This window comes from Pavona decussata, unplaced genomic scaffold (assembly GCF_977016875.1).
Source record: "Pavona decussata unplaced genomic scaffold, jaPavDecu1.1 SCAFFOLD_155, whole genome shotgun sequence".
In the NCBI taxonomy this organism is placed as follows: domain Eukaryota; kingdom Metazoa; phylum Cnidaria; class Anthozoa; order Scleractinia; family Agariciidae; genus Pavona; species Pavona decussata.
Window position 1 is genome coordinate 2,332,299 of NW_028145567.1, and position 21,908 is coordinate 2,354,206.

The window sequence follows — 21,908 nt, forward strand, 5'->3', positions numbered from 1 at the left end:
ATTCTCTTCAGGTGGGATTCAGATCGTTCTCACGTGACTTGTGATTTTTCCGTCAAAATAATTCAAGATGGCGATCGATGGTGGAGCAAAACCTGTGGCCGTCTGGCCTGTGATTGTCGTGACGGCAGTATGGGTGATTGTAGGTGGAGTTGTTCCTTTTTGTATCAGAGGACAGAATAAGAGGTAATGGGAGTCGATTAAATCTCGACTTACTGAACAAAATTTCTTCCCTGTATAAGGACTGTAGTTTGTCACCATGATCAAGTTCCCAAAGTGCAGAGCTTAAAAAAAGTTCAAGTTTACTGACTGAATCATTCATCGAGGAGATGTATGATTACTTATGATTCAGACCTAAGAGATGGTACTGTCAAAAACTTGCTGTGCGTACACCAGTGAAATACTGAAATTTATGTAGATGGGATTTGATATCTCAAAGACTACTTTTCCTTCACAAAATCATGATCATTGCATTGTCAAGCAGATGTAGTGTGATGTAAGGTTTTCAATCAATGCTAAACAAATTACTTTGTAAGAGAAGACTGCATTAAACAGAATTTAGGGCCACCTTTGAAGAATAACTAAAATTTATTTTCAAGTGGGTTGGTGACTCGTTACTCTGTGGGAGACACTGGGGCAAGTATGTGGCTAAACTACAGACTTTTGGGCCACATAAATACATGCAGAGATTCCACACAGCACATTTACATAGACCCAAGACTTAAAATGCTCCTTGCTCTCTGATTCACTGTCAAATGAGCAAAGTAGGTCGTGAAATTCACCAAGTACACATACCTTCAAAAGTGGCCCTCTTTTCTGTAATTCTATAGTTTCTCCATTAAAAAAAATTATATTTGGTTCTTGAAATGTAGGACTTGGCTGGTACACCATGCAGCCACTGAATACATGTATGTCCTTTGTCATTCTCAATGTTTCTAAGCTGTTAAGATATGAATTCACCCAAGGTAGTAAATAAAGTGAAAGTGGCAATTTTTTTTCTGTTGAAAATTGGAGTGTTCTGGGTGAAAATCATCACAGTACTGAAAATTGGATGAATCAAGATAAAGTCAGTATTTTAATTTGATTAACAGTATGGTAACTTTCAATTTCTATTTATGATTTCAGTCTCATACAGACCATGCTGGTATTGACTGCAGTATGCTGTTGGTTATTGTATCCTTTTCAAAGAAGAAAGCTGTAGGCTGTTATAGCAGAGCTATAGCAGAGAGCCCAGGTGGAAATCTTATCAAGATCTTACAAGATTCTTATTAAGTTTCTTAATAAGATCTTAGTAATTCTCTTATCAAGATTCTTGTAAGATACTTGTAAGATTCTTGTAAGATTCTTACAAGAATCTTGTAAGATACTTGTAAGATTCTTGTAAGTTTCTTAAAAGAACTTGTAAGATATTGCAAATTCTTATAAGATTCTGACAAAATCTTACTGAAATGGTAAAGGTTCTTACAAGATCTTGTTGAAATCTTACAGAAAACTTAAAAGATCTTGTAAGAATCTTGTAAGAAACTGAAAGAAATCTTATAAGATTCTTACAATATCTTGTAAGAGTCTTACACAATCTTTTAAGATTCTTACAAGATCTTGTAAGAGTCTTACACAATCTTTTAAGATTCTTACAAGATCTTGTACGATTCTTACAAGATCTTGTAAGAGTCTTACGCAATCTTTTAAGATTCTTACAAGATCTTGTAAGAGTCTTACACCATCTTTCAAGATTCTTACAAGATCTTGTAAGAGTCTTACACAGTCAATTAAGATTCTTACAAGATCTTGTAAGACTCTTACACAATCTTTTTAGATTCGTACAAGATCTTGTAAGAATCTTGCAGAAATCTTATATATTCTTACAAGACCTTGCAATAATCTTACTGACAGAAATCTTTTGTTGTTCCTGAATTTTCTAAGCTCTTTCAAGATTCCTACAAGTTATCGCAAGAGTCTTGTAGCATTCTAGCAAGGGTTTCCACTACATCAACATCAAAATCAACAACAAGAGCTGCATACTCAGATGTTTTGGAACCAAAAAATGAAGTTTATTTGACTCAACAAGCTTTTAGTACTAGTTCCTACTTCAACAATTTTACATTTTAGCAACTCACATGCACTAGCTATGTTCTTGTACAATTTCCTAAATTGAGTGACTACATAATCACAAAGTAGGAGTTTAAGTAAGAATTTAAGATAAATAATCAGTCTGCATGTTAAAAGCAAGAAAACATGAAAGCTTGAAATTATCCTGTATGGCCCCAGTGGAGAAATCAAGAAAATTAAAAAAAAAAGATATAATTTTTTGATGCTATTTTCCTTGCTAAAAAAGCCACCAATAAGAACGATAATTGTTGATTAACTACGGTTTTAATTAAGTGTATGCCCCCATTGGTCAAGCCACATCTACTATTTGCCTCTGAGTAAATGCCAACAGCAACCCACTATTGGCGTCAAAATGTTGAAACACTGTTTGTTAGAAGCATCTCCCTCCCTCCCCCTCCTAAGCAAAGTAAAATAGAAGCAATGACAACGTGCACACCAATTAGCTCAATCAACATTGGCCCAGAGGAAAGGGGAGCAGCGTTTCAACAACTCACAGATGATCACTCAGTTCAACTGGCTCTAAACATGCACTTTGACAGTTTGTGGTGGCTCAGAAAAATACCACAGGTGTTTTTACTTCGCAAGTGTTGCTTGCCAGCTCTAACTTATGAAATCAATAAAATATTGAAAAATTAATGTTCTCCCACATTTCATTTAGCTGCACATCCAGGGCTAGAGGGACCTGTACAGGAAAATAAGACAGTTGTGTTAACTTATGTCCTGACCTACACAGTGTTATCTCATTCTACAAATAATTGACTGGTTACTTTAGTCAGCATTCTCACAATGTTTTGTAGCAGCACATGCAGACAACTCAGCACTGGCTGCCTTGTTCATAGGAAACCCAAGTCTAAATTTACATGTAACTGATGTAAAAAGAAAATTCTAAGCTCAAGTACAAAAAGATGATTATGATGATTTCATTGTTAACTGTATGGGACTGTCTGGGCGGTGCAACTTACATTGTAGTTGCACCTGCAGTGAAATAGGTCACTCTTTAAGAAAAAATGATTGCATTGATCGAAAGGATTGTTACTTTGCTTACTGTTTTCAACTATGATATCAAGTGCTGATCAAATACTGCCATTATGTAAGTTACACAATTTTATTTAGTATTATAATGTGTTCCTGAGTAGAAGTAGCAGAAGTCACATCATTCACAACAAAATTAAATCAGTTAAAATAGACTCCAACGGTCATAAATATATAAGTGAGTTTATTGAGCAGGATTTGGTGACTTGACCATGAAGCTGCAGTCTTGAGTCCCAACCTTGACAACAAAATGGAGTTGAAAATCTACAGTAAAACCGAAAAATTGTGCACTTTAAGTCAGTTCTTCTGAGTGATCACAATGACCACTAGGCTGCCATTAACTTTTTAGACAATGTTGCAGTGAGTTTCTCACCCGTAACAAATTATCTTGTTAGTTCCTGATCTGAGTAAATGAGTCATACACTCCACGAAGATCATAAACTGATCTTCACGCCAAATCAAGATCGATCACTCAAGTCTTTTACTTTAGCTTATACCAAGACCGTCATGATTTTAACCCGGCTACAAATTACTCTGTAAAAATGTTTGCAAAGGCTTCATATTAAAACTAAATAGGGAATGACCACCTCAACAATCTTCAAGAAGCATAAATGCATGCACGTTGTCTGTAATTCGCGTGGACGATCACACATTTTCATACAGTCTTTCACAAAATGATTGGCGTTGAAACTTACCTCTTTCTAAAAAGTGGTTGTCCACAGTTTGCTGCATGAAGCCATCATTTTTTTTTAGCTTAAACAGAGGTAAAATCCAGAGGAAATGTGTGCTTTATACTTGAATCCCGCCTAAAATGACAGGTCTGAAAAACGACTGCGCATGCGCTTGGTTTGGCGCTCTCTCGCGCTCAGTTCGATCGTTCGATCAAGGAAAGTTCACCGCTATGACGGCTTTACCCTTGCGGGCGATTCCAAGGCGATTATTACTTTTAAACAAGATGGAACTGGACGCAGTTTGAGAATGGTTGCGGTGAAGGGAAAGTCTCTGACATACTGAAGTTATTTCGAGGGAATGTTGGTTATCAGAGGAAGTTTAAGGTGGCTAATTCCGACAAAGGTCGCGTCTCCGTTGAGGGTCGTTGAGATGAATCAAGAATGGCAGCGCCCGGTGAGTCGGATTGTCTGATTTCAAGACGTTAGTTTAGTTTGAATAAGATTAACAATTAAAATTTCAGTGACATTAACGAAAGTAATTCTTTGTAAGCACAGTTTAATGACAATTTGGCTCCCAAACAAGGCTGCAAACAAGGGATGAAACTGACAAGTCTACATCGTACGTGAACATGTGCTTTTGAAATCATTGTCACTTGATATCACTCGGATTTTATCATGTTTGATTACACATTCCAACATAAAGTAAAGTAATGTTATAACTGTGAAAAACTAAACGTGTTGTCCACGTTTGCGTGAAATGTTTAGTCCATTTTGCTGACAAATTTTGTTTGCCTTGGTTTTTTTAAGCTGTATTTTTTACCCACTTTGTGTACAGATGTACTTCCACTCTCTAGTGGAACTTCACATTGGTGACTGTTCCAAGAGTGTATTGAAAGTTATTTATTTTTTTAAACCAAGAGAGTAGTTCAAAAGAATGCTGCCACTCTGCAAAGGCAACATGAGCCCCACTGTTCCCATGTAGGTGGCTGTCTAAAAGAAAAATCCCCTGTGCAGTTGGAATAAACACAACTGTGTTAGATCTTAAAATGAAAACTGATGTTGTGTGCCCTTGTGCCAGAACTTGTCGCCAGTAGAAAGGCAAGGAAGCTGTTGGATTTGTCTCTGGAACAATGCTCACAGGCAGTTCAGGTCCAACAGTGGTATGTCCAATGGCATTTTTCAGTGCTGTGGATGCTTGAAGCGCTTCTAACACACCAAATGTTTGAGGGGTATTTGTCACTGAGTCATACATACTATTCCCTGCTAAAATTCCCTGAACAACTATCTGATAGACCCATGTTTGGCTGAGTGGACTCTCCATCACAGGAATGTCAACATTGGGTGAAAAAAACATTTTGCCAAACAAAAGGGCAATAAATGTACAAGCATTACTTCCTGTTCTTCCAAGAATTGTTGACTGAGAGATAGCATATGGGAAGGACCAGTAAGTGATGTTAACATCGTGTTGCGGTGGGATGATAATGGGTGTGAGAACACGAGGAGAGCTGTTAGAGTGAGGTACATGTACAGTAGTTGGAGCTGAAGAGTGATGATGTGTTGAATGGTTGGGTTGGGATGGAAGAGGGATTGTTGCATAACTATTTAAGGTGCTGTCAATCTTCGTAGCCCATTCTGTTGAAGAATAGAATGATTGAGCCTCGGTTACAGTCATGCTTGCAGGTGTACTAATACATTCTTCTTCATGAATGTCTTCATTATTTTCAAATGTATCAGTATCCTTAGAAGTTAGAAGTCCAGTGTTGAATGTGTTAGCCAATTTTTGCACTTTTTTCTTTAGAGGAACTAAACAGATTGGGCAACAGTCATGTGAAGACAAGCACGATTGATGGAAACAGTGAAAGCAAGCCAGTCTTTTCACTGTGCTTGTGTCTCTCCTTGTGCAAGTTGGAAAATCACAGTAAACATTTGGGTCAGGTTCCAGGCCAGGTTCCACATCATCCAAGTTGTAACTCAATGGAAAACACTTCGTGTCAACTATGGTGTCAAAAGTTGGCAGATAATACTGTGGTTTCCCTTTTGGCTTTCCATTTTTTGTAAGTGTACGTTCTACCTGCCAAGAGCAAAACAAACAAAATCAATAGACAATGAATAGACATGACTGCACTTCCAGGTGTGTATAGTTGTATATTTTTTTTTTATTTCAATGTAGTGGTTTGTTTTTTTGTTTACATTTAAGCAGTTTTAAATTGAGCATCAAAAGTCAATTGCATTTCTATGGTTTTGCATTGGTTTGCTCTTTGATTGGCTGGTCCCACCACTTTCTCAACCAGGGAGAAGCAAAACCAAACAAATCATGAGTTGCAACCCTTCCTTGCCTTGTACTGGTTACTTGTTATTACTTTGAATTCTAATTGGCTCATTGTGCTTTGTGCCTCTATCATGATTAGCTGGTGTAATATCTTTGGGTTGATTTTAAGACACTCAATAATATTGAAAAGTGCTCTATTATATTTTTCAATAAGTGGATTGATGTTACTATTTACCTTTTCACTTAATAGGGTTTCGAATTTACAAGTTTAACAAAAGCTGATCATAGAAGTATTTTCAGATGTTAGTTCCTGTATTTATTTCTGAGTGTTCATTTGTCTAGTTTAGTTATATACAGAAAACTTGTAATTTTTTTTCATGGGCACCTTGAAAACATTGCAACACACTGTATTTCCATGTTTGGGCATAGTCTAGATTATGAAATTGTAACAATTTATCATATATTTTTGTCTTAGGATTGTTACCTGGTGTGATTTCTGACAGTTCCTTGAAACACTCCGAAACAGATCAAGTAAGAATTCTGCTGTTTTTCCTGCGATGAGCCACAAGTTTGGTTCAGGATGACCTTGGTGGTATTGAGGAACAAAGGACTGTACAAAATCATTTAAAAATCCTGACGATGCTATAGATTTTGCTGTGTCTTCAATGCTCTTTGCATCATCAAACTTTTGAGTGTTTCTTCGCAGCACAGAGTGCCAGACTTCAACCTTTTTTTCAGTGATTATTTTGAGAATGCTTGCCTTCTTTGACCAGTATTCAGGAAGATGTTTGCATTGGTATGCACAGTCACTCAAAAAGGACAGGGTTGATTTATCATAGTGTTTCCTTCTCCAGCAAATGAAAATTATTGCTATTTGTGCCATAACTTTCTCGTACAACTTTAAGTCACCACTTCTGAAAATGTTATACTGATAGAAAACCAGGGGCAAAACATGTTCAAGCAAGTGCAAGATGGTCACATATTCATGTTGCTTGCACTTTCCAAATTTTTCCAGTACCTTTTGTCTGATCAGTTGCCAACCAACTAAGGCAGCAGTCACACATAGGGATGTCCGAAATGGTTTTGGTTTTGATGCCAAAGTACCTCCAAACACCCATGAAAACAATTTATCAAAAAAAAATTTAAAATTCAAAACAACATCTTCATAAGCATTAAGACAGACGTGGAATGGCCCTTGCTCTGGTATAATGCTAACGTTGGGATTCCATCCACTTGCTATCAGCTTTTTGGGATAATACCATCCTGGCCAATCAGCGGGCAGTGGTATAACAAATTTCTTGCTATATAACTGAAGTTCAGGGCACTTGTTCAGTACACGCTCAAGGGCCATTTTGTAATCTTCCATGCTCTTTAAATCTTGTTGAAACTCGTCGATTAACATGCATGTCTCCAGTGTCTCAAGGTCTTGTCTCGTTGGGTCTGAGTACACTCTAAACAACAAAACAGTACATCAGTAAATAATAATACACTAAATACAGGTTTTTTAGTCTGGGAACTGTAGTTAGCAGCCCTGAGTGACTGTAAAAATTGTTCACTAACTTGTATAAGAGGACTAAACATTTATGTATTCACTCATTACAAAATGTTACTTTTTATTCTTTTTATTGTGGTTATTGTTGACTATTTTTGTCTTGTTTCATAGTTATAATAATAACAGTGAAAATAAGTGTTTTTTAATATTGTTTTCTTTTAATTTTACAAGACTATTTTCTGTGAAGGTTCATGACGGTACATGTAACAAATTATACTTGCATGTACCTTAGTTCTTGCAGTGCTGCCTGTAATCTTCCTGGATCAATGTTTTGCATGTAAGTTGGAAGTTGGTCCCAAAACTGTTTAGTCATATCCCTTAATGAATTTGCCAATGTTTGCAGGACAGATGTAACATTAATTCCTCCAACACAGGTCCTCTGTTCTCCATTCACACTTATTGCAACTTGGCTGTGTAAGGGCAATGCTTGCCGTGGTACTGCATGAACTGATGGATGAACATCTGCTAAGCAGGATGCCATGTGGATGACATTTGTCCGTACTAACTGTGCTGGTGTATGAAGTGAATGGATGTTGTGGAAGTCGTCTAGCATTAAAACTATAAAACATTGAAGCTGTTGAGAAAGACATTATTCATTATCGCACATGAGTTTATCACACCTGAAAATAAAGGAAAGTTAATTTTTAAAAACCAAGAGTAGAATTGAAACACAACATAAGTAAACCATGAGTAAACAACATTTTTGTCACATTTCTGTTATTAGGAGATAAAAAAATTTAGCGGTAAGACCTTCCTTCTTTATTTAAAGGTTTTTCTTCTTAGACAACTGGTACACAACTTTTAGTTATAAGGGTTATGCTGATTTACACTTGACAGACTGACCTCATTTGCTCTCTGAAATTGTTGTGATACAAAACTTGTGTGTTGTTGACTCAGCGTAGCTTTTAACTGCTGTACTGTTCTGGGGGTTGTGCTGAATCCCAACACCTGGCCAGCAGACAATCCTCGCAACGACATGCCACAGCTGGCTGCATGTAGTCCACTGTCCTTCTGTAGGGCAGAAGTTTTCTGTGACCTGTCACATAGTTAAAACAAATTGGTTTACATTGTTATTATGCTGGTCATAAATGACTGGGTGCAAAGCAATTTCACAAATCACTTTATTCAAAGTACACACCTAAAATATGCAAAGATGTGTAGTAGAGCCACCGCTCTCTGCTCTTGCAGCTGTCTCCTTTTCTCAGTTAGGATTTTACCTCCTGTAATACAGGTAAGAATGTCCTGGAACAGTTCGGGGCTGTTTTTATCCGTGAATTTTTGCATGTCATGTGGATCATAGATCTTGATGTCAGGGGTGGTGATTTGGTGCCTGTACAGAGCCTTTTGAAATTCTTCCAACTTCTTGTCAATCGTTGATTCTGAAATGAAGTAATTAAATTTTCAAATACAAAATGCCATAGAGGTAATGTAAAGTAAAGGTTAAAATGTTCAATTTAATAGCAGCTAGACCTTTCATTTCCATGAGCTGTTGTTTCATCATATTCAGTTGTGTTTCCAGGGCGTGACATTTTTCGGCCTCCTGTTTGTAAAGTGTGTAAAACTCTGTCTCCTTTTCTGTTAAACTGGTCATCGTATTCGTTTTCTACAATAAATGCAACAAAAACATGTTGGTATTTAGAACATGGGTACTTGTTAATGACCTGATAAAATAATACACACTGCTAAGGGAAGTGTGAAAATAGATTTAAGCTTACCTTCTTTCGTTTTTTTATGGCCATACCACTATTTCCTTCGGTTTTTTTGTAGAACTTTCCTTTACACGCATGGCACCACTTGCTCCCTGGTCGATATTTTTCGTTTTGCTTCCCGTCATTATCGATAACTCCGTAAAGGCTTACAGGAATTTCTACCAGTTTCTTGGAGTGTTGCCCTTGAAAAGGTGAAGAGCAGCGACTGTCCTGCCTCTCGATCACTCGGCGATGCCTAAGGCAAACTAATGTGTCCTCCGGCACGTTGGCAGCTCTCGCCAAACCTGGCGGTAGGGGCTTACTATCCCCGTAACAAGCCTCCTTAGTATTCCTTGTTTTACCAGCGAACCAACATCCAAAAACAGACGGCAAAGTGGCCAGAAAAAGCCAACACAGTGCAGTAAACATTGGCGATAATTTTCCCTAATTAGCCGGGATCGCAACTTTACTAAAAATTTCACGCGAAAGGCCGTTTGCGGCACGAAAACAATTTTTTCTCAATTTCTACACCCACTAGATTGTTAGGAAAATATTTTTTCTTTTGAAAACTTGAGTTAACTTTTTTATCTTTTGAACAGTGACCTTATTTTTTCAATTTAAATGCCGTCTGTTTACTTCCCGCGAAATGGGAGTCATTTTGAATGGGCGCGCGTCTGAGCCTGCGTTTTTTGCCGCAGGTCGATGTACATGCGCAGTCGTTTTTCAGACCTGTTGCCTAAAATCCAATCTCGTTCCCAGAGGCTGCGTTCCTTTTGGTCAGCACCAAGGAAGCAAGACCTCTGGGCTAATCAATGTCAAAATCCAACAAATCGAAATCTGATTGGATATTACATTTTACCGGAAGTGTCTTTGAATCGGAGGTTTCAAAACAAGAAATGAAATAGACTGCCGGCCGGTTAAGGATATCGGAGCATAAACCGCCATAGAATCGAAATGGAACTAAATTTAATACGCTTTTTTTGCAGTGAGTAAACACGAAAAAGATAACAAGTCGAATCCCATGACTTAACGGAAAAGGCGCGAAAACCTTTGCGATATGTTGCAGCGTTTGACAAAGCTGAATGACAGTATGACACTTGCAACGGTCGAGGTTAACGGTAGACCTGACAATTTTCGGAAAAACTTCTCTAATTATCGACTCTGAAATGTGGTTCATAGTCGATGCTGGCCGTATAAAATCGTTCTTGACATTGTCTAAAGTGGATAAGAGTTTAAGAGCCTTTCTCGTGCTGTTGAAGGAACTAAAAGAAGCAAACTTGTAATCCATTCGCGCCGCGGAGTCTGCGAGTTGATTTGACTGGAGCAGAATTTATTGAAGATTACTTTGTTGAACAGGAACAGAAATTCTGTCAGCAGTCCAGCAGAAACATAATTGAACTTGAACAAGGAAAACCAACGGCCTTTGTCACCACTGCGTTAAAAGCGGAGTATCCAAGAATGCGTGGCCCAAAAAGTGGTTCAGAAAGCGGACGGACAGAAAGACAAAAATATTAACGCTTGGAATAGCGATCGTTGTCACTCTTTACACAACAGTTCATTTGTGAGCAACAGTTCATTTGTAAGTTTGCAGCTTATAGGACTGATAAACCACATCGAATGCAGGTAAAATATTTTTTTTCAGGGTGAGTTTCTTAAGCTTAAGCTGAATGTGTGAAACGAAAAAAAAATTGCCGATCTTTCTGATAAGCTTAGATTTTCAAGTTGCTGGTTCGGTTGAACGTTTACAGAGTTAATTGTGTCTTGTTATTAAATGTACTTCTGCCATTTTATTGTATTTATTCTGGGATCGTGGTATCGTGGTATCTGATCTTGTGAAACCTATCGTTTGTAAATTTCACGACGGAAAAAATTAATCTTACGTTTGTAAACATCAGTGTTGGTATCTGTCGTCGACGGCAATCAGGTTAGGAACGATATCTTGCTGAAGTTTCTCGAATGTCGTTTGAAAATCTTTACCCTGTGTTAGTTAACTGGGTTGAAGCTTATATAACCTCCGACCAGGCTCTATTTTCGTTTCGCTATTAACTTTACCGTGGTGTCATGAAAAAACTTGGCTATCTCATACTGCGTCGACTGCGTATCAGTTCACTCCCATTTTAGAGTTTTAAAAACTACATTTACAGGCGAAAACAAGATTAACTTAATTCCAAATGAGTATAGTACAACAAATGGTTTCTAACCGATATAGCCTATATATGTGTTTTTGCCCCTGCCTATGGAAAATGTTTGGTTTTCTAAAACGACCTGAAATTGATTTTGTCGACAAACCCAGATTTTACGCAGCCTTTGTTTTGGTTGTTTTGTTTTCAAGGAAGTGTCACATAAATGACAATCACTTGCAAACGGGAGGGATGGAGGTTGTCACCTTTTTCACTCGTTTTCTTGGCCTTCGATGCCCTTTACCAGAGGCTGTCTTCCTCTCGGTCAGCAGTATCCCCCTTTAAACCGGAAGCAGGATCCTTGCTTCCGGTTTCTGATTAGCCCAGAGCTCGTGGACGTGTGGCCACCGCTGGCCTAAAACGCGCGCGGGCTCTGGGGACGAGATTGCCTAAAATCTAACATGAAACGGTCTTTCTCCGAGCCTGCAGTGGCATATCTGCTGACCAAAATGGTGTCCAGTCTTCCCAGTCCGAATGAAATCCAAGATGGCTGCCGGTGTTGTTGTGACACCACGTTTAACTTTTTCCACGTTCTCTTGCTCATTTTAAAAGCTAGCATTGTGCATCAAAGTCGTACGAATTATGATTCAAAGCATTGTTGTTCTTTTTGGCATTACATGGAGTTGAGATTCATCAAAGAAGGTTTGTAAGTAATAGTGTTTTCACAAATGAGTTTCAGCGTAGGACCGTGGATTTAAGCTTAGTTATTTTGTATCTAAATACAATCTGTAAACTGCAACTGTAAGTCTTAACAGTCATATCTTTAAAGCCTTTGTTTAGAAACACACATGTCTACATAGCATTTATCAACTTAGGACACTGAAGAAGACAGTATTAAGATGTACAATGATTTCACAACAAACAACTAAATTTTATTGTTAAATTATGACAATACACTAGTAAAGAGCATATCACAGTCAGTGTGAGAGTCTTGCTGGCATGTTTATTTATTATTAGATACTGTTAAGATTCTTGTAAGATATTATGAGAGCTTAATAAAGAATTGAACTAATATCTTATTAAGAAGTTTTTGTTTTTGTTTTACAAGATCTTCATAAGAACTGTTTTTAAAGATCTTATTCTTAATTTATGCTAAGATCTTACCAAGATAATTGTAAGGTAGTAAGATCTTAATCAGAATGGCTGTAAGATCATGGTACAAATTTGGATTAAGATCTTATTAAGAAAACATCAAGAAATAGGTAAGATCTTATCAAAATCTGTTTAAGATCTTATTTTTAATTTATAGTAAGATCTTAACAAGATTCTTGTAAGTTAATTCTTAAGATCTTAACAAGAATGCTGATAAGATCTTGTCACCAATTTTTACAAGATCTTAATAAGAAAATATTAAGAAATGGATAAGATCTTATTAAAAACTTTTTAAGATCTTATTGATTGTTAGGTTGAGGATATTATTAAGATTCTTATAAATATCTTACAAGAATTTAGTAAGATCTTGTAAGATCTTAAAATGCTGAAGATTGTACAGTTTGTATTAAGATTTTATTAAGAAGTGTTGTAAGATCTTATTAAGATCTGAAATCTTAACAAATCTTAACAAAATCTTATTAAGATCTTAGTGTTATTTTCATTCTTATAAGATTCTTACAAGATCTTGTAAGATCTTGCAAGATCTTAATAAGATTTCCACCTGGGAGGGGCAGGGATAGGACAGTGGCAAGAGCACTCAAGCCTCCCACTAATGTGGCCTAGGTTTGATTCCTTGCATTGAAGCCAAATGTGGGTTGAGTTTGTTGTTGCTTGAATCTTGTCCCTGCTAGGACGGTTGTTCTCCAATTTTTCTCCCTCCACTGAAACTAACACTTCCAATAATTATTTCCAATTTGACTCCGAATGCACAGACACCTTTAATTTGAATCAAGTTTCTCATAGGGAGAGCTCTTTGGCTCTCCATGGGTAGACAAATTACATTAGATTACATTTACAGCTCTTTTTACAGTCATTTAGGTAAAATGTTTCGACAACTCGTCATCTCAATACACATAGTGAAGAGCCTGACTGCATGCATTATGCTGTATTTTTGTCTGTGTGTCATGAGAGCATCCTGTTTAAAATGTTGCGACTCAGATTTTCTATCTTCTTGCTTTCAATGTTTACCTTTGTTTCTTCCCAGACATTTGTCCCAGCTATAAAGAAAAAAAATTAAGGTGGATACCTTTTGCAAACTTTTCCAGTAAACTGAGATCCAGTTTAGAATAACAAGATCATAGCACTGACTGGGTACATTGTGAGATGTGTGAGCGAATAAGTTGTGACAATGGGTGAGCTCAACTGATAAAGGTCAAGCACAAAGGTCAAGTACACCTCTCCTCTTGAAGCAAGACTTGACCAAGCATGACTTGGCCAGAATGTCAGTGTTGCTTAAAATGGAAAGCTGGGATGGCGCAGTTGTGAGAGCACTCACCTCCCACCAATGTGGCCCGGGTTCGATTACCAGATTCCGCGTCAGAAATGGGTTGAGTTTTAATTGTTGGTTCTTGTCCTTACTCGGAGAGGTTTTTCTCCTGGTACTCTGGTTTTCTCCTCTCCTCCAATTGGGGACCAAATCCAACATTTCCGAATTCCAGTTCAATCTGGATTATTGTCAAGCACTTTATCACGAGCCCATGGCTTGATAGAAAGCGCAAGCACTCCCCGTGTTATTGACATTAACTAAATTACTTTTACTTCTTTTATGTAAAGTGCGCATTTGGACAAACACCACATTTTTGATCCTCCCATAGGCAGACAGCTCTCCTCAGTAGATGCTTGAAAGTGGGTGTCCCAAGGATTTCATCTTATGGGAGGCCTGACTAAATGACGGTTTGCAATTTGCTACAAGATGGTAGAATTTTGGATTAAGCTACAGTTTTTCCCAAGAATATTTTTTCAAGAGTAGATAATTAGCCCTTAGTCAGAGTAAGGGGCTGATACTAGAAACGTTAGCTCTTGGATCTCTTTACGGTGGCCAAATTACTCTGTTGATATTAAAGCAAATATTCGTTTTTACTCTCCCACTGACACATTACCATTATTTCTTTGGAAGCTAAAATAAATCCTCTTACAGTTTTTCCCTGCTTAGTTAAATTTAGTAGCTGTGTTATCAATAATGTATGTTAGTATCACATTTTTCCTTAACATACCTCTCAGCTGGGTCTGTGCTTATTTCTGTCAACTCAATCCTCTCATTGGACCAGAAATACAAGTAGAAGCATTAAAGGCAGCTATTAGAGAATGGGGAGGCCGGGATGTATAGATTGATTATAGTTACCGCACTAAATAAAAAAAGGGTAAGTAACTTTTTCTTACATTTCTAGAACAGACACAAACCTTAGAATGCTCACCAAGCCATTGTTTTTGTTTTTTGTGGGGGAGGGGGGGGGGAGGTCTTTTTGTAATGTGTAGAACTTGGAGTGGATTTCCAGGGTGCATTCCATGTACATGTACGTCCCACACAGAAAGATACGCCAAGATTCTCAAACTGCTTCTTCCATCCTGGGAGACATGACACAATGTTCAAGGTGACCCAGAGGCATGAGCTCAAAACATCAGTTTTTGAATCTCTAAATACAATGACCATTTACGTATATTTTCTTGCTCCACAGTAGTCAAGCATTCCACTCACACTACTGGGCAGGGGACTGTTCTTCCTTCCACCCCCACCTCCCTAGGGGAACAGCAAACTTGCTCCAGTTCATATAATACTTTAATTTTTCATTTATTGTCCAACAAACCTTTCATGAAGAATTTGTTTCTCTTGCAGAAAAATTGCTGACAAGTTCGTTCCTTTCTCTCTTCGCTGGCTTTTTGCAGATGGGATGTAAATGAGTGTTCTGACAGTTTAATAATCAGGAAATTAAATTAATTTTCATCACAGAGGGCAGGAAATGGCATTGATACATTGCTTAGGAGGAGAATGAAAACAGTGAATCAAATTCTTGCACATCTGGATTGAGTTGCATAATGCTGGGTGTGATCACTAATATCTGGTGTTTAAACGTTTTTGGTTTTTTTTTGGACCAGCCTGAATGTCTGATGTTAGCAGTTTTATGCCTGGTGTTAAAAATGCCAAACATTCCTTATTTTAGACGTAGAAAAAAATTATTGTGAGGTCAATGTTAAAAAATCGTATTCATCTGTTATCATTTTCCATGACATTCTCAGTTTGGCGCTGCCATCAGATCACTAATGTACAAAAGTAGTTAAGCAGCTCTTTTGGGTGATTCCATGATAATCATAGTAACTGAACAGAAATAAAGGGTTACAAATGAGTACCAGGATTCAATGAAAACAATTACTTGACGTAAACAGCTAATTTAGTTTTACTGCAAAATGGATGATAGCCATAAAGGCCCTCTGAAGGTCTCAGCTGTAGATTACTCATACTAGCCACACTCTATATGTAACCAGGAGCTTTTGCCTTCAATTTGTAGACAAGAACATTGTACAAGTAAATGTGTGTGAGACTGGTAAATAAATTCAAGAAACTTAATCGTGAGTGGAATCACCTGTACTCTGTGGTATAAGGTAAAGGTGAAGTCGCACTACGAGCTTAAGTGGCCCACATGGCCAGAGCTTAGTCCGGTTTCTAGCAACTAGGAGTATTGCTACTCCTCCCTGGAAGGGATGCTAGTCCATCGCAGAGTTACCCCCAGCAGTATGTCGCCGGTACCCATTTATACACCTGGGTGAAGAGAGACAATGTGGAGCAAAGTTTCTTGTCTAAGGAAACAACACAGCAATGGAGAGACCAACCTGGTCTTGAACCCCGATGCTCTGACTGTCCGATCGAAAGTCTGACGCGCTAACCACTACACCACCATGCCTCCACACTCTGTGGTATGGTTAACGTCAATTTAGTGGCATAAATGTATCCATTGGCTAACTGAATTTAAATTTCTTCTTCCACAACTACTTTATTAAGTTTCTGGCAAATGGCAGGTATGACCTCGTGACCAAGTTTATCCTACACCTATCATCGCTTGCTGTTTTTCGTTTCACAGTAAAATTGAGTGGGTTTGCATTAGCATTAAAGGGCAAGATTAGTTTGCACTATTCTCTTCTGTATGCAGCTTTACTCAATTTTTTCCAGACAACATTAATGTGAATCTTGCGTTTGCCATTTGACATTAACATGATTTTTATTAAATCTCTCTAATTTCTTAGCTGTACATTTGGAACGATATATGTACCACCAAAGTAGTGTAATTTGAAATAAATCACTTGAGAAAACATTAAAAGGTAGACCCCACCATAACATATTTAAGATTTCATCCTCAGAATTGTTTGCTTCAAGGTTTGACCATGGCAGTGGTAGTAAAAGGATTTCCAACCCTTTCCTTTCTTTTGGCAAGTTTTCCACACAATCCCATATTTCTTAAATTTGACATATGCTTCTACTCTATTCACAAATTATAGGACTATCGTGAAAATCTTGCACAGATTTTATCTGCCAGATAGCAAACTATCCAGTGGATAAAATTATCCGCTCTTTGAACAACTACTGCCTGCTAAATAAAGTTATCCACTAAGAAAAAAGAAAGAGTCAAGTCGTAGTCTGTGCCAGTGTGTCTGCAAATCTTGTTGCACACAAAATAAATAAACATACCTTTCAATACAGCTTTAATGTGGCTTTATTACCTTACCAAAATAAAACTTGTCTTAAGGACGGTGCCTACTAATACCAAAGTATTTTTGTGCGGTTTATGACTATGCGAGAAAAGTAGATCTTAGCAAGGCCTATTGGAATCCAAAAAGAAAATTGGGGGTAACCACGCATTTTTCAGAGATAATTAAGCAATAATATCTCTAAAAAACGCCAAAATATAAAGCAATGTATGGGATTTTTTCTTAAATTGAAGCTTAATTATCTCTGAAAAATGCATGGTTACCCCCAATTTTCTTTTGAGATACCAAAAGCATTTGGTAAGTTCTGCTTTATCCGTATAGTTTAAACCGTGCAAAAATATTCCTGTATTAGTAGGCACCACCCATAGGAAACCCGAGTATCTCGCGATGCGCAGAACGTATGCGCAGTAACAATAGTAGGCACCGTCCTTAAAACGTTCAAGTTAAAGTGACATAACACTGTACAAAAGTTAATATTAGTGTAATGTGTTGTGGTTTCAATTTTATCCTTGGTTTAAATTTTATTTCCCATTATTTCAAACTCATTATCATACATAAATTTACCATACCCAAGAACAAAGGAAGATAAAATTAAAACCACAGATGGAAATTTGAACCACTACTTAAATTTTATTATACTGACTGGTTAGTCAAATTTTTGAATGTCTCAGAAGTTTTAAATTAAATGGAAATAATTATGTAACCTCCAGTACAGTAGTATTAAAGCATAAGCAATTCATTATTTATTGTACTCCCTATCAATTGTGTAGGGTTGGGGTTTTAACCTTAGTTTCTTTAAAATAATAATGTAACTTTCAAAATAATACAAACTAAGCAACAGAAATGTATTCAACGTAGTCTGACAGTCATGAGTTTGTAGGAAGTCACTCTGTTCTCTATGAATGATAACATAACTGCTATTGGCTTTGTCCCTTACATACCTGCAGCTCAATGGGTGAATGAAAATAATAGTATATTTTCATAATGACTATGTGGTACTTATTAAGCAGATGACGTCATGGACAATAATGGACAACCCAGAAAAATTAACTTGCTCTTACAACTCGTATGCTGTCAATTTCTCAACCATACAATGAATTAACTATTATATTAAATTATTGCTTTAGTCAGCCTGGTTACAGCAGATTTTATGACAACAGCAACTTACAATTATAATAACGCTGTTTATTATTTTAATGTGCGATATACATCAAGCATACTCAAAGGAGTGTGAGCCAGGGTATTTTTTAGCCTGCAAGCAAGCTCTCCTGGTTTTTATGTTTATTACCCCACAGGCAACCCAAGTTCACGTCACTAGAGAGCGTGTAATAATTAATTACTAGTGGGCATGATGGCCTTTGAGTGCAAGCAGCCATTGAGAATTTAAACGCATTATAAGACTTTGCATGGGAAATAAAATACTGTCAATTATGAAGTTTAAAAAACGCTAAATTTAACTGTCATTTCCGTTTTATGAAGGGAATGACAGTGATTTCAAAGAATGCCTGAAACGGTAAAATAAGCTACAAGACACACAAGAATACACCAGAGTTGAGTCAGTTTTATTCATTTTATTGAAAGAAAGTTAAATTTAGCGTTTTCTTAACTTCATAATGGACAATATTTTATTTCCCAGACAAAGTCTTACAATGCGTTTAAATTCTCAACGGCTGCCTGTAACCCAATACCGCTTGCACTCACAGGTCAACATCCCACAAGTAATTATTACACGCTCTCTAGTGTCGTGAGCTTGGCAGTTTTATTCATTTTATTGAACGAAAGTTAAATTTAGCGTTTTTTAAACTTCGTAATCGACAGTATTTTATTTCCCATACAAAGTCTTATAATGCGTTTAAATTCTAAATGGCTGCTTGCACTCAAAGGTCATCATGCCCACTAGTAATTAATTAGTACACACTCTCTAGTGACGCGAACTTGGGCTGCCTGTGATTACCTCCATAACAAATTATTCAGCAATTTGAGGTTGAGTTTAATGGATACACTATCACAATGTAGGCATTGGGTTCGGCACAAGTAAGCACAATGTTTGAATCAAGAATGCACCAAGTCATGTAGTACAACTTCAGCAGAGCCTGTTGTGCTTAATTACTTGGCACAACAGTTGATTCAGAGGTGGTGCTAATGCTGAACTAAATTCATGCCATTGAGGGTGGATTAAATTTGGGAGGGTGGTAGTGTGATATTTGAATCAGGTCTTACATACATCAATAACAATAACAAATGTGAACAATTCATGTTCATCTCATTTGCCTTCTGTAGCCTGATAACACAAATATATAGTACACAACACCAAAAATAAAGCCACCAATATGAGCGGCATGGCCTATGCCATTTGTCTGATATGCAAGAAGAGAGTCAATAATTCCTTTACCATCTTGTGCACTAACAAGCAAAGGCACTAAATCATTCAGTAGAATTCCTGCTACAAGCCCCAAATGACACACTTCATAGATAACTTGTTGCATCACACGATGTTGCCATTCATGATCAGCTGTTCCCATCCTTTGTCTTCTTCTCAGTTCTGTGTATTTGTCGTATAATGAAACCACATTAGCACAAGTCTCAACAGCAATGATAGAACACACTGCCGCACTGGCACCCATGCAAGGTGCCTTACCATACACTGATGTGAAGATTTTATCCAATACAGAAGTCTGCAGGACTTCTGCTTTGCCTCCAAGAAAATCTCCAAGAATTCCCCAAGACCTGGGCGATGGTAAAATATTGTCCCACTTTGTTTGATGGAAAATGTAGAAACAAAGTTGTGAGAGATTTCCAGCCACTCCTCCCCCAAGGAATACTGCTAACAAGTGCTTACGACCAAATCGTTTGTGGATACGGAATCCATCTGGTATAAGTATAGTCAAGTTGCTCAGTAAATGCTGTTCATCTGTGAAGAAAATATTGATTTAATTCAAAAGAACCTTACTAAGTGACCACTTTATGGAAATCACCAGAATTCTTAACCTGCGAGAAAGGTCTCCTATCTGGGGTCTAAAAAGCAAGGGCACAAGGGAAAGAGGATTTCTCTTATGGTTCCCTTTGCTAGCCACTCATGCCGCATAGTCTTGAGTGAGACCCCAGGTGTTGGGGAGCTTTAAATTGCAGGCTACAGGACTCTTGACTACCTTGTATTTGTTCAAGATACCATATATCATGATTAGCTCTTACTATTACCTGAGTGGTGGTTGTTAAGAGGGGGAGTGGGGGGGGGGGGGCAGTTTTTGGACATGGTACTTACTAATTAGGCACATTTTGGGGTGAAAATCAGCTCCTCCAAGACTCACCATGTTAATGTGGTGGGGAGGTTTGTGCACATGTCTCAGTGACTCAGAGAACATGGCTATTTAGTACTACACAGGATGGAAGCATGAGTGGGTGGTGGCCATGGCAAGAGTGTCTCCTGGTTGATGGGCAAGAAAGGTAGAAAGGCCGGGTAACTTTATCTGGTGGATAAGGCGCTTTTCAGGGTCTAAAAAATACTTCACGTTAAATGTTGTCCAAGGTTTTCATACACTCCCAAACTAAGCTGTGGTTAGAGTGTTCATATTCGCTTGTACAAGAGGAAATACTGAAACTCTTTGCACAGATTGAAACTGTCGGATAGTGACTTATCCACTGGATAAAGTTATCCGGCCTTTGAACAACTGGGGCCTGGTATACAGTGTAAACTGTCAGACATCAATATCTCCCCATCCCCACCCCTTTCCACTAGGGCTCAGCACTTTTTTAAAATAGTCGAATATACTGGTCAAAGTCAACAGGCATTTACAGTCTTCAAACATTAAATTTTGATTGCCAATTGGCATGTCAAAGCATGTCTGTAGATTATGTAATATTTAACAATTATCTTGTGAAATTGCACAGAATATCACCTGATACTTCGCCGACAAGGCTGTGGGCTGAGTTGGCTATAAAAACCAGGGGATATTCCACAATATTGAGCAGGATAATAATTGTTTTATTATTCAACACATTGATAACAAAGCACAGTTTGTTTCCAGAAAAGCTAGAGATGATGTTTCCATACATTTCCCAGTATTTTTTTTCCCGCCAACTATTTTAGGTAGCAGTTCACGGCTGGTTTGCCATACAGGCAAATGTACGGAAAGTTCAAAACACGACTGGACGCTTTCTGGCACAGCTACATCACTCCAATTTTTTTCTTAAAATCCTTTTCCTAGTGCCAAAAGTTTCCAATTCATGAATTTTTCAAAAGCGATGTTTATGAAAATTATTTGATATCGGATTTCCATATACCAACACTGTTATATCAAGACGTGTTTGCCTTCTCGTCAAAATGGCGTCGTAAACCGTGATACGGCCTATACAATGTCAAACTTACCGACGTGGTGAAAAAGATTAGTTACGAGCGTGTAATGTCGTCCTTGAGAGAGATTTTCAGGCGAGAAAGCGAAGTGCTTGTTCAACGTAACAGCTGACATGTTGAACGGGAAGCCAAGAGACTGTAACATAGCAAAGGGTGACTTTGGCGATGCTCGAGACACAAGACATGGTAACTGTAAGCCGATAAGACCCGCTAGAGTTATTGAGCAATCCTTAATTTCCCCAAAAGTTGGTCTGTTCATTTTTGCTGACCTTTGTTCGACAGAAGGGATAGTTTTCACAGAAGTTCAAGGCGTTTTACGTCTCCAACACGCGGTAGACTGGAACCGAAAGATGAGCCCAAGAGAGAGGGGATGGTCGGGTTTGACCAGGCTGAGACGGTAACTTCCGTACCTCCGTCAGGTTGCGGGT

General features: G+C 37.8%; 4 protein-coding genes across 7 annotated transcripts; 1 reads left to right on the forward strand and 3 right to left on the reverse strand.

Annotated features, from left to right (window-relative positions):
* Positions 1 to 23: 23 nt before the first annotated feature.
* Positions 24 to 15,995, forward strand: LOC146465832 (V-type proton ATPase subunit e-like). Of its 3 annotated transcripts, none has more exons than XM_085128362.1 (4): positions 24 to 183; positions 1,123 to 1,170; positions 14,652 to 14,791; positions 15,265 to 15,995. In XM_085128362.1, exons 1-3 carry the CDS (start codon positions 68 to 70, stop codon positions 14,755 to 14,757), a joined length of 270 nt encoding a protein of 89 aa, XP_084984488.1. In that variant the 5' UTR covers positions 24 to 67; the 3' UTR covers positions 14,758 to 14,791; positions 15,265 to 15,995. The 3 variants fall into 3 exon arrangements, with proteins under 3 accessions (XP_084984488.1, XP_084984489.1, XP_084984490.1); XM_085128363.1 differs by having other exon boundaries at positions 14,652 to 14,788; positions 15,263 to 15,995; XM_085128364.1 differs by having other exon boundaries at positions 14,652 to 14,767; positions 15,247 to 15,995.
* LOC146465833 (uncharacterized) lies at positions 2,027 to 21,802 on the reverse strand. 2 transcript variants are annotated; one of them, XR_014868231.1, is made up of 5 exons: positions 21,496 to 21,802; positions 17,171 to 20,040; positions 11,900 to 12,469; positions 3,834 to 3,944; positions 2,027 to 2,788 (listed from the first exon to the last, which is right to left on the reverse strand). XR_014868231.1 is itself a non-coding variant. In XM_085128360.1 (2 exons), the coding sequence occupies exons 1-2, from the start codon at positions 21,737 to 21,739 to the stop codon at positions 19,388 to 19,390; spliced, it is 897 nt and encodes a 298-aa protein (XP_084984486.1). In that variant the 5' UTR covers positions 21,740 to 21,802; the 3' UTR covers positions 16,624 to 19,387. The 2 variants fall into 2 exon arrangements, 1 of the variants encoding a protein (XP_084984486.1); XM_085128360.1 differs by lacking the exons at positions 2,027 to 2,788; positions 3,834 to 3,944; positions 11,900 to 12,469 and having other exon boundaries at positions 16,624 to 20,040.
* On the reverse strand, positions 4,273 to 5,892 carry LOC146465834 (uncharacterized; the record flags this gene model as incomplete). The annotated part of the gene is made up of 1 exon (XM_085128361.1): positions 4,273 to 5,892. A coding segment is annotated over one exon (1,233 nt), but the record flags the coding sequence as incomplete, so codon positions are not given.
* On the reverse strand, positions 6,509 to 9,342 carry LOC146465835 (uncharacterized). The gene is made up of 5 exons (XM_085127963.1): positions 9,101 to 9,342; positions 8,769 to 9,009; positions 8,474 to 8,666; positions 7,858 to 8,204; positions 6,509 to 7,529 (listed from the first exon to the last, which is right to left on the reverse strand). Exons 1-5 carry the CDS (start codon positions 9,219 to 9,221, stop codon positions 6,509 to 6,511), a joined length of 1,923 nt encoding a protein of 640 aa, XP_084984089.1. The 5' UTR covers positions 9,222 to 9,342.
* Positions 21,803 to 21,908: the final 106 nt, after the last annotated feature.

Coding starts and splice junctions, on each gene's coding strand:
- LOC146465832 (XM_085128362.1), top strand. CDS start 68: ATGGCGATCGATGGTGGAGCAAAACCTGTGGCCGTCTGGCCTGTGATT. Junction 184..1,122: donor ATCAGAGGACAGAATAAGAG/GTAATGGGAGTC, acceptor TTATGATTTCAG/TCTCATACAGACCATGCTGG. Junction 1,171..14,651: donor GCAGTATGCTGTTGGTTATT/GTATCCTTTTCA, acceptor CATACCTCTCAG/CTGGGTCTGTGCTTATTTCT.
- LOC146465835 (XM_085127963.1), bottom strand. CDS start 9,221: ATGACCAGTTTAACAGAAAAGGAGACAGAGTTTTACACACTTTACAAA. Junction 9,010..9,100: donor ACAGCTCATGGAAATGAAAG/GTCTAGCTGCTA, acceptor ACTTCATTTCAG/AATCAACGATTGACAAGAAG. Junction 8,205..8,473: donor AATTTCAGAGAGCAAATGAG/GTCAGTCTGTCA, acceptor CTTTCTCAACAG/CTTCAATGTTTTATAGTTTT.
- LOC146465833 (XM_085128360.1), bottom strand. CDS start 21,739: ATGAACAGACCAACTTTTGGGGAAATTAAGGATTGCTCAATAACTCTA. Junction 20,041..21,495: donor TAATCTTTTTCACCACGTCG/GTAAGTTTGACA, acceptor TTTTCTTCACAG/ATGAACAGCATTTACTGAGC.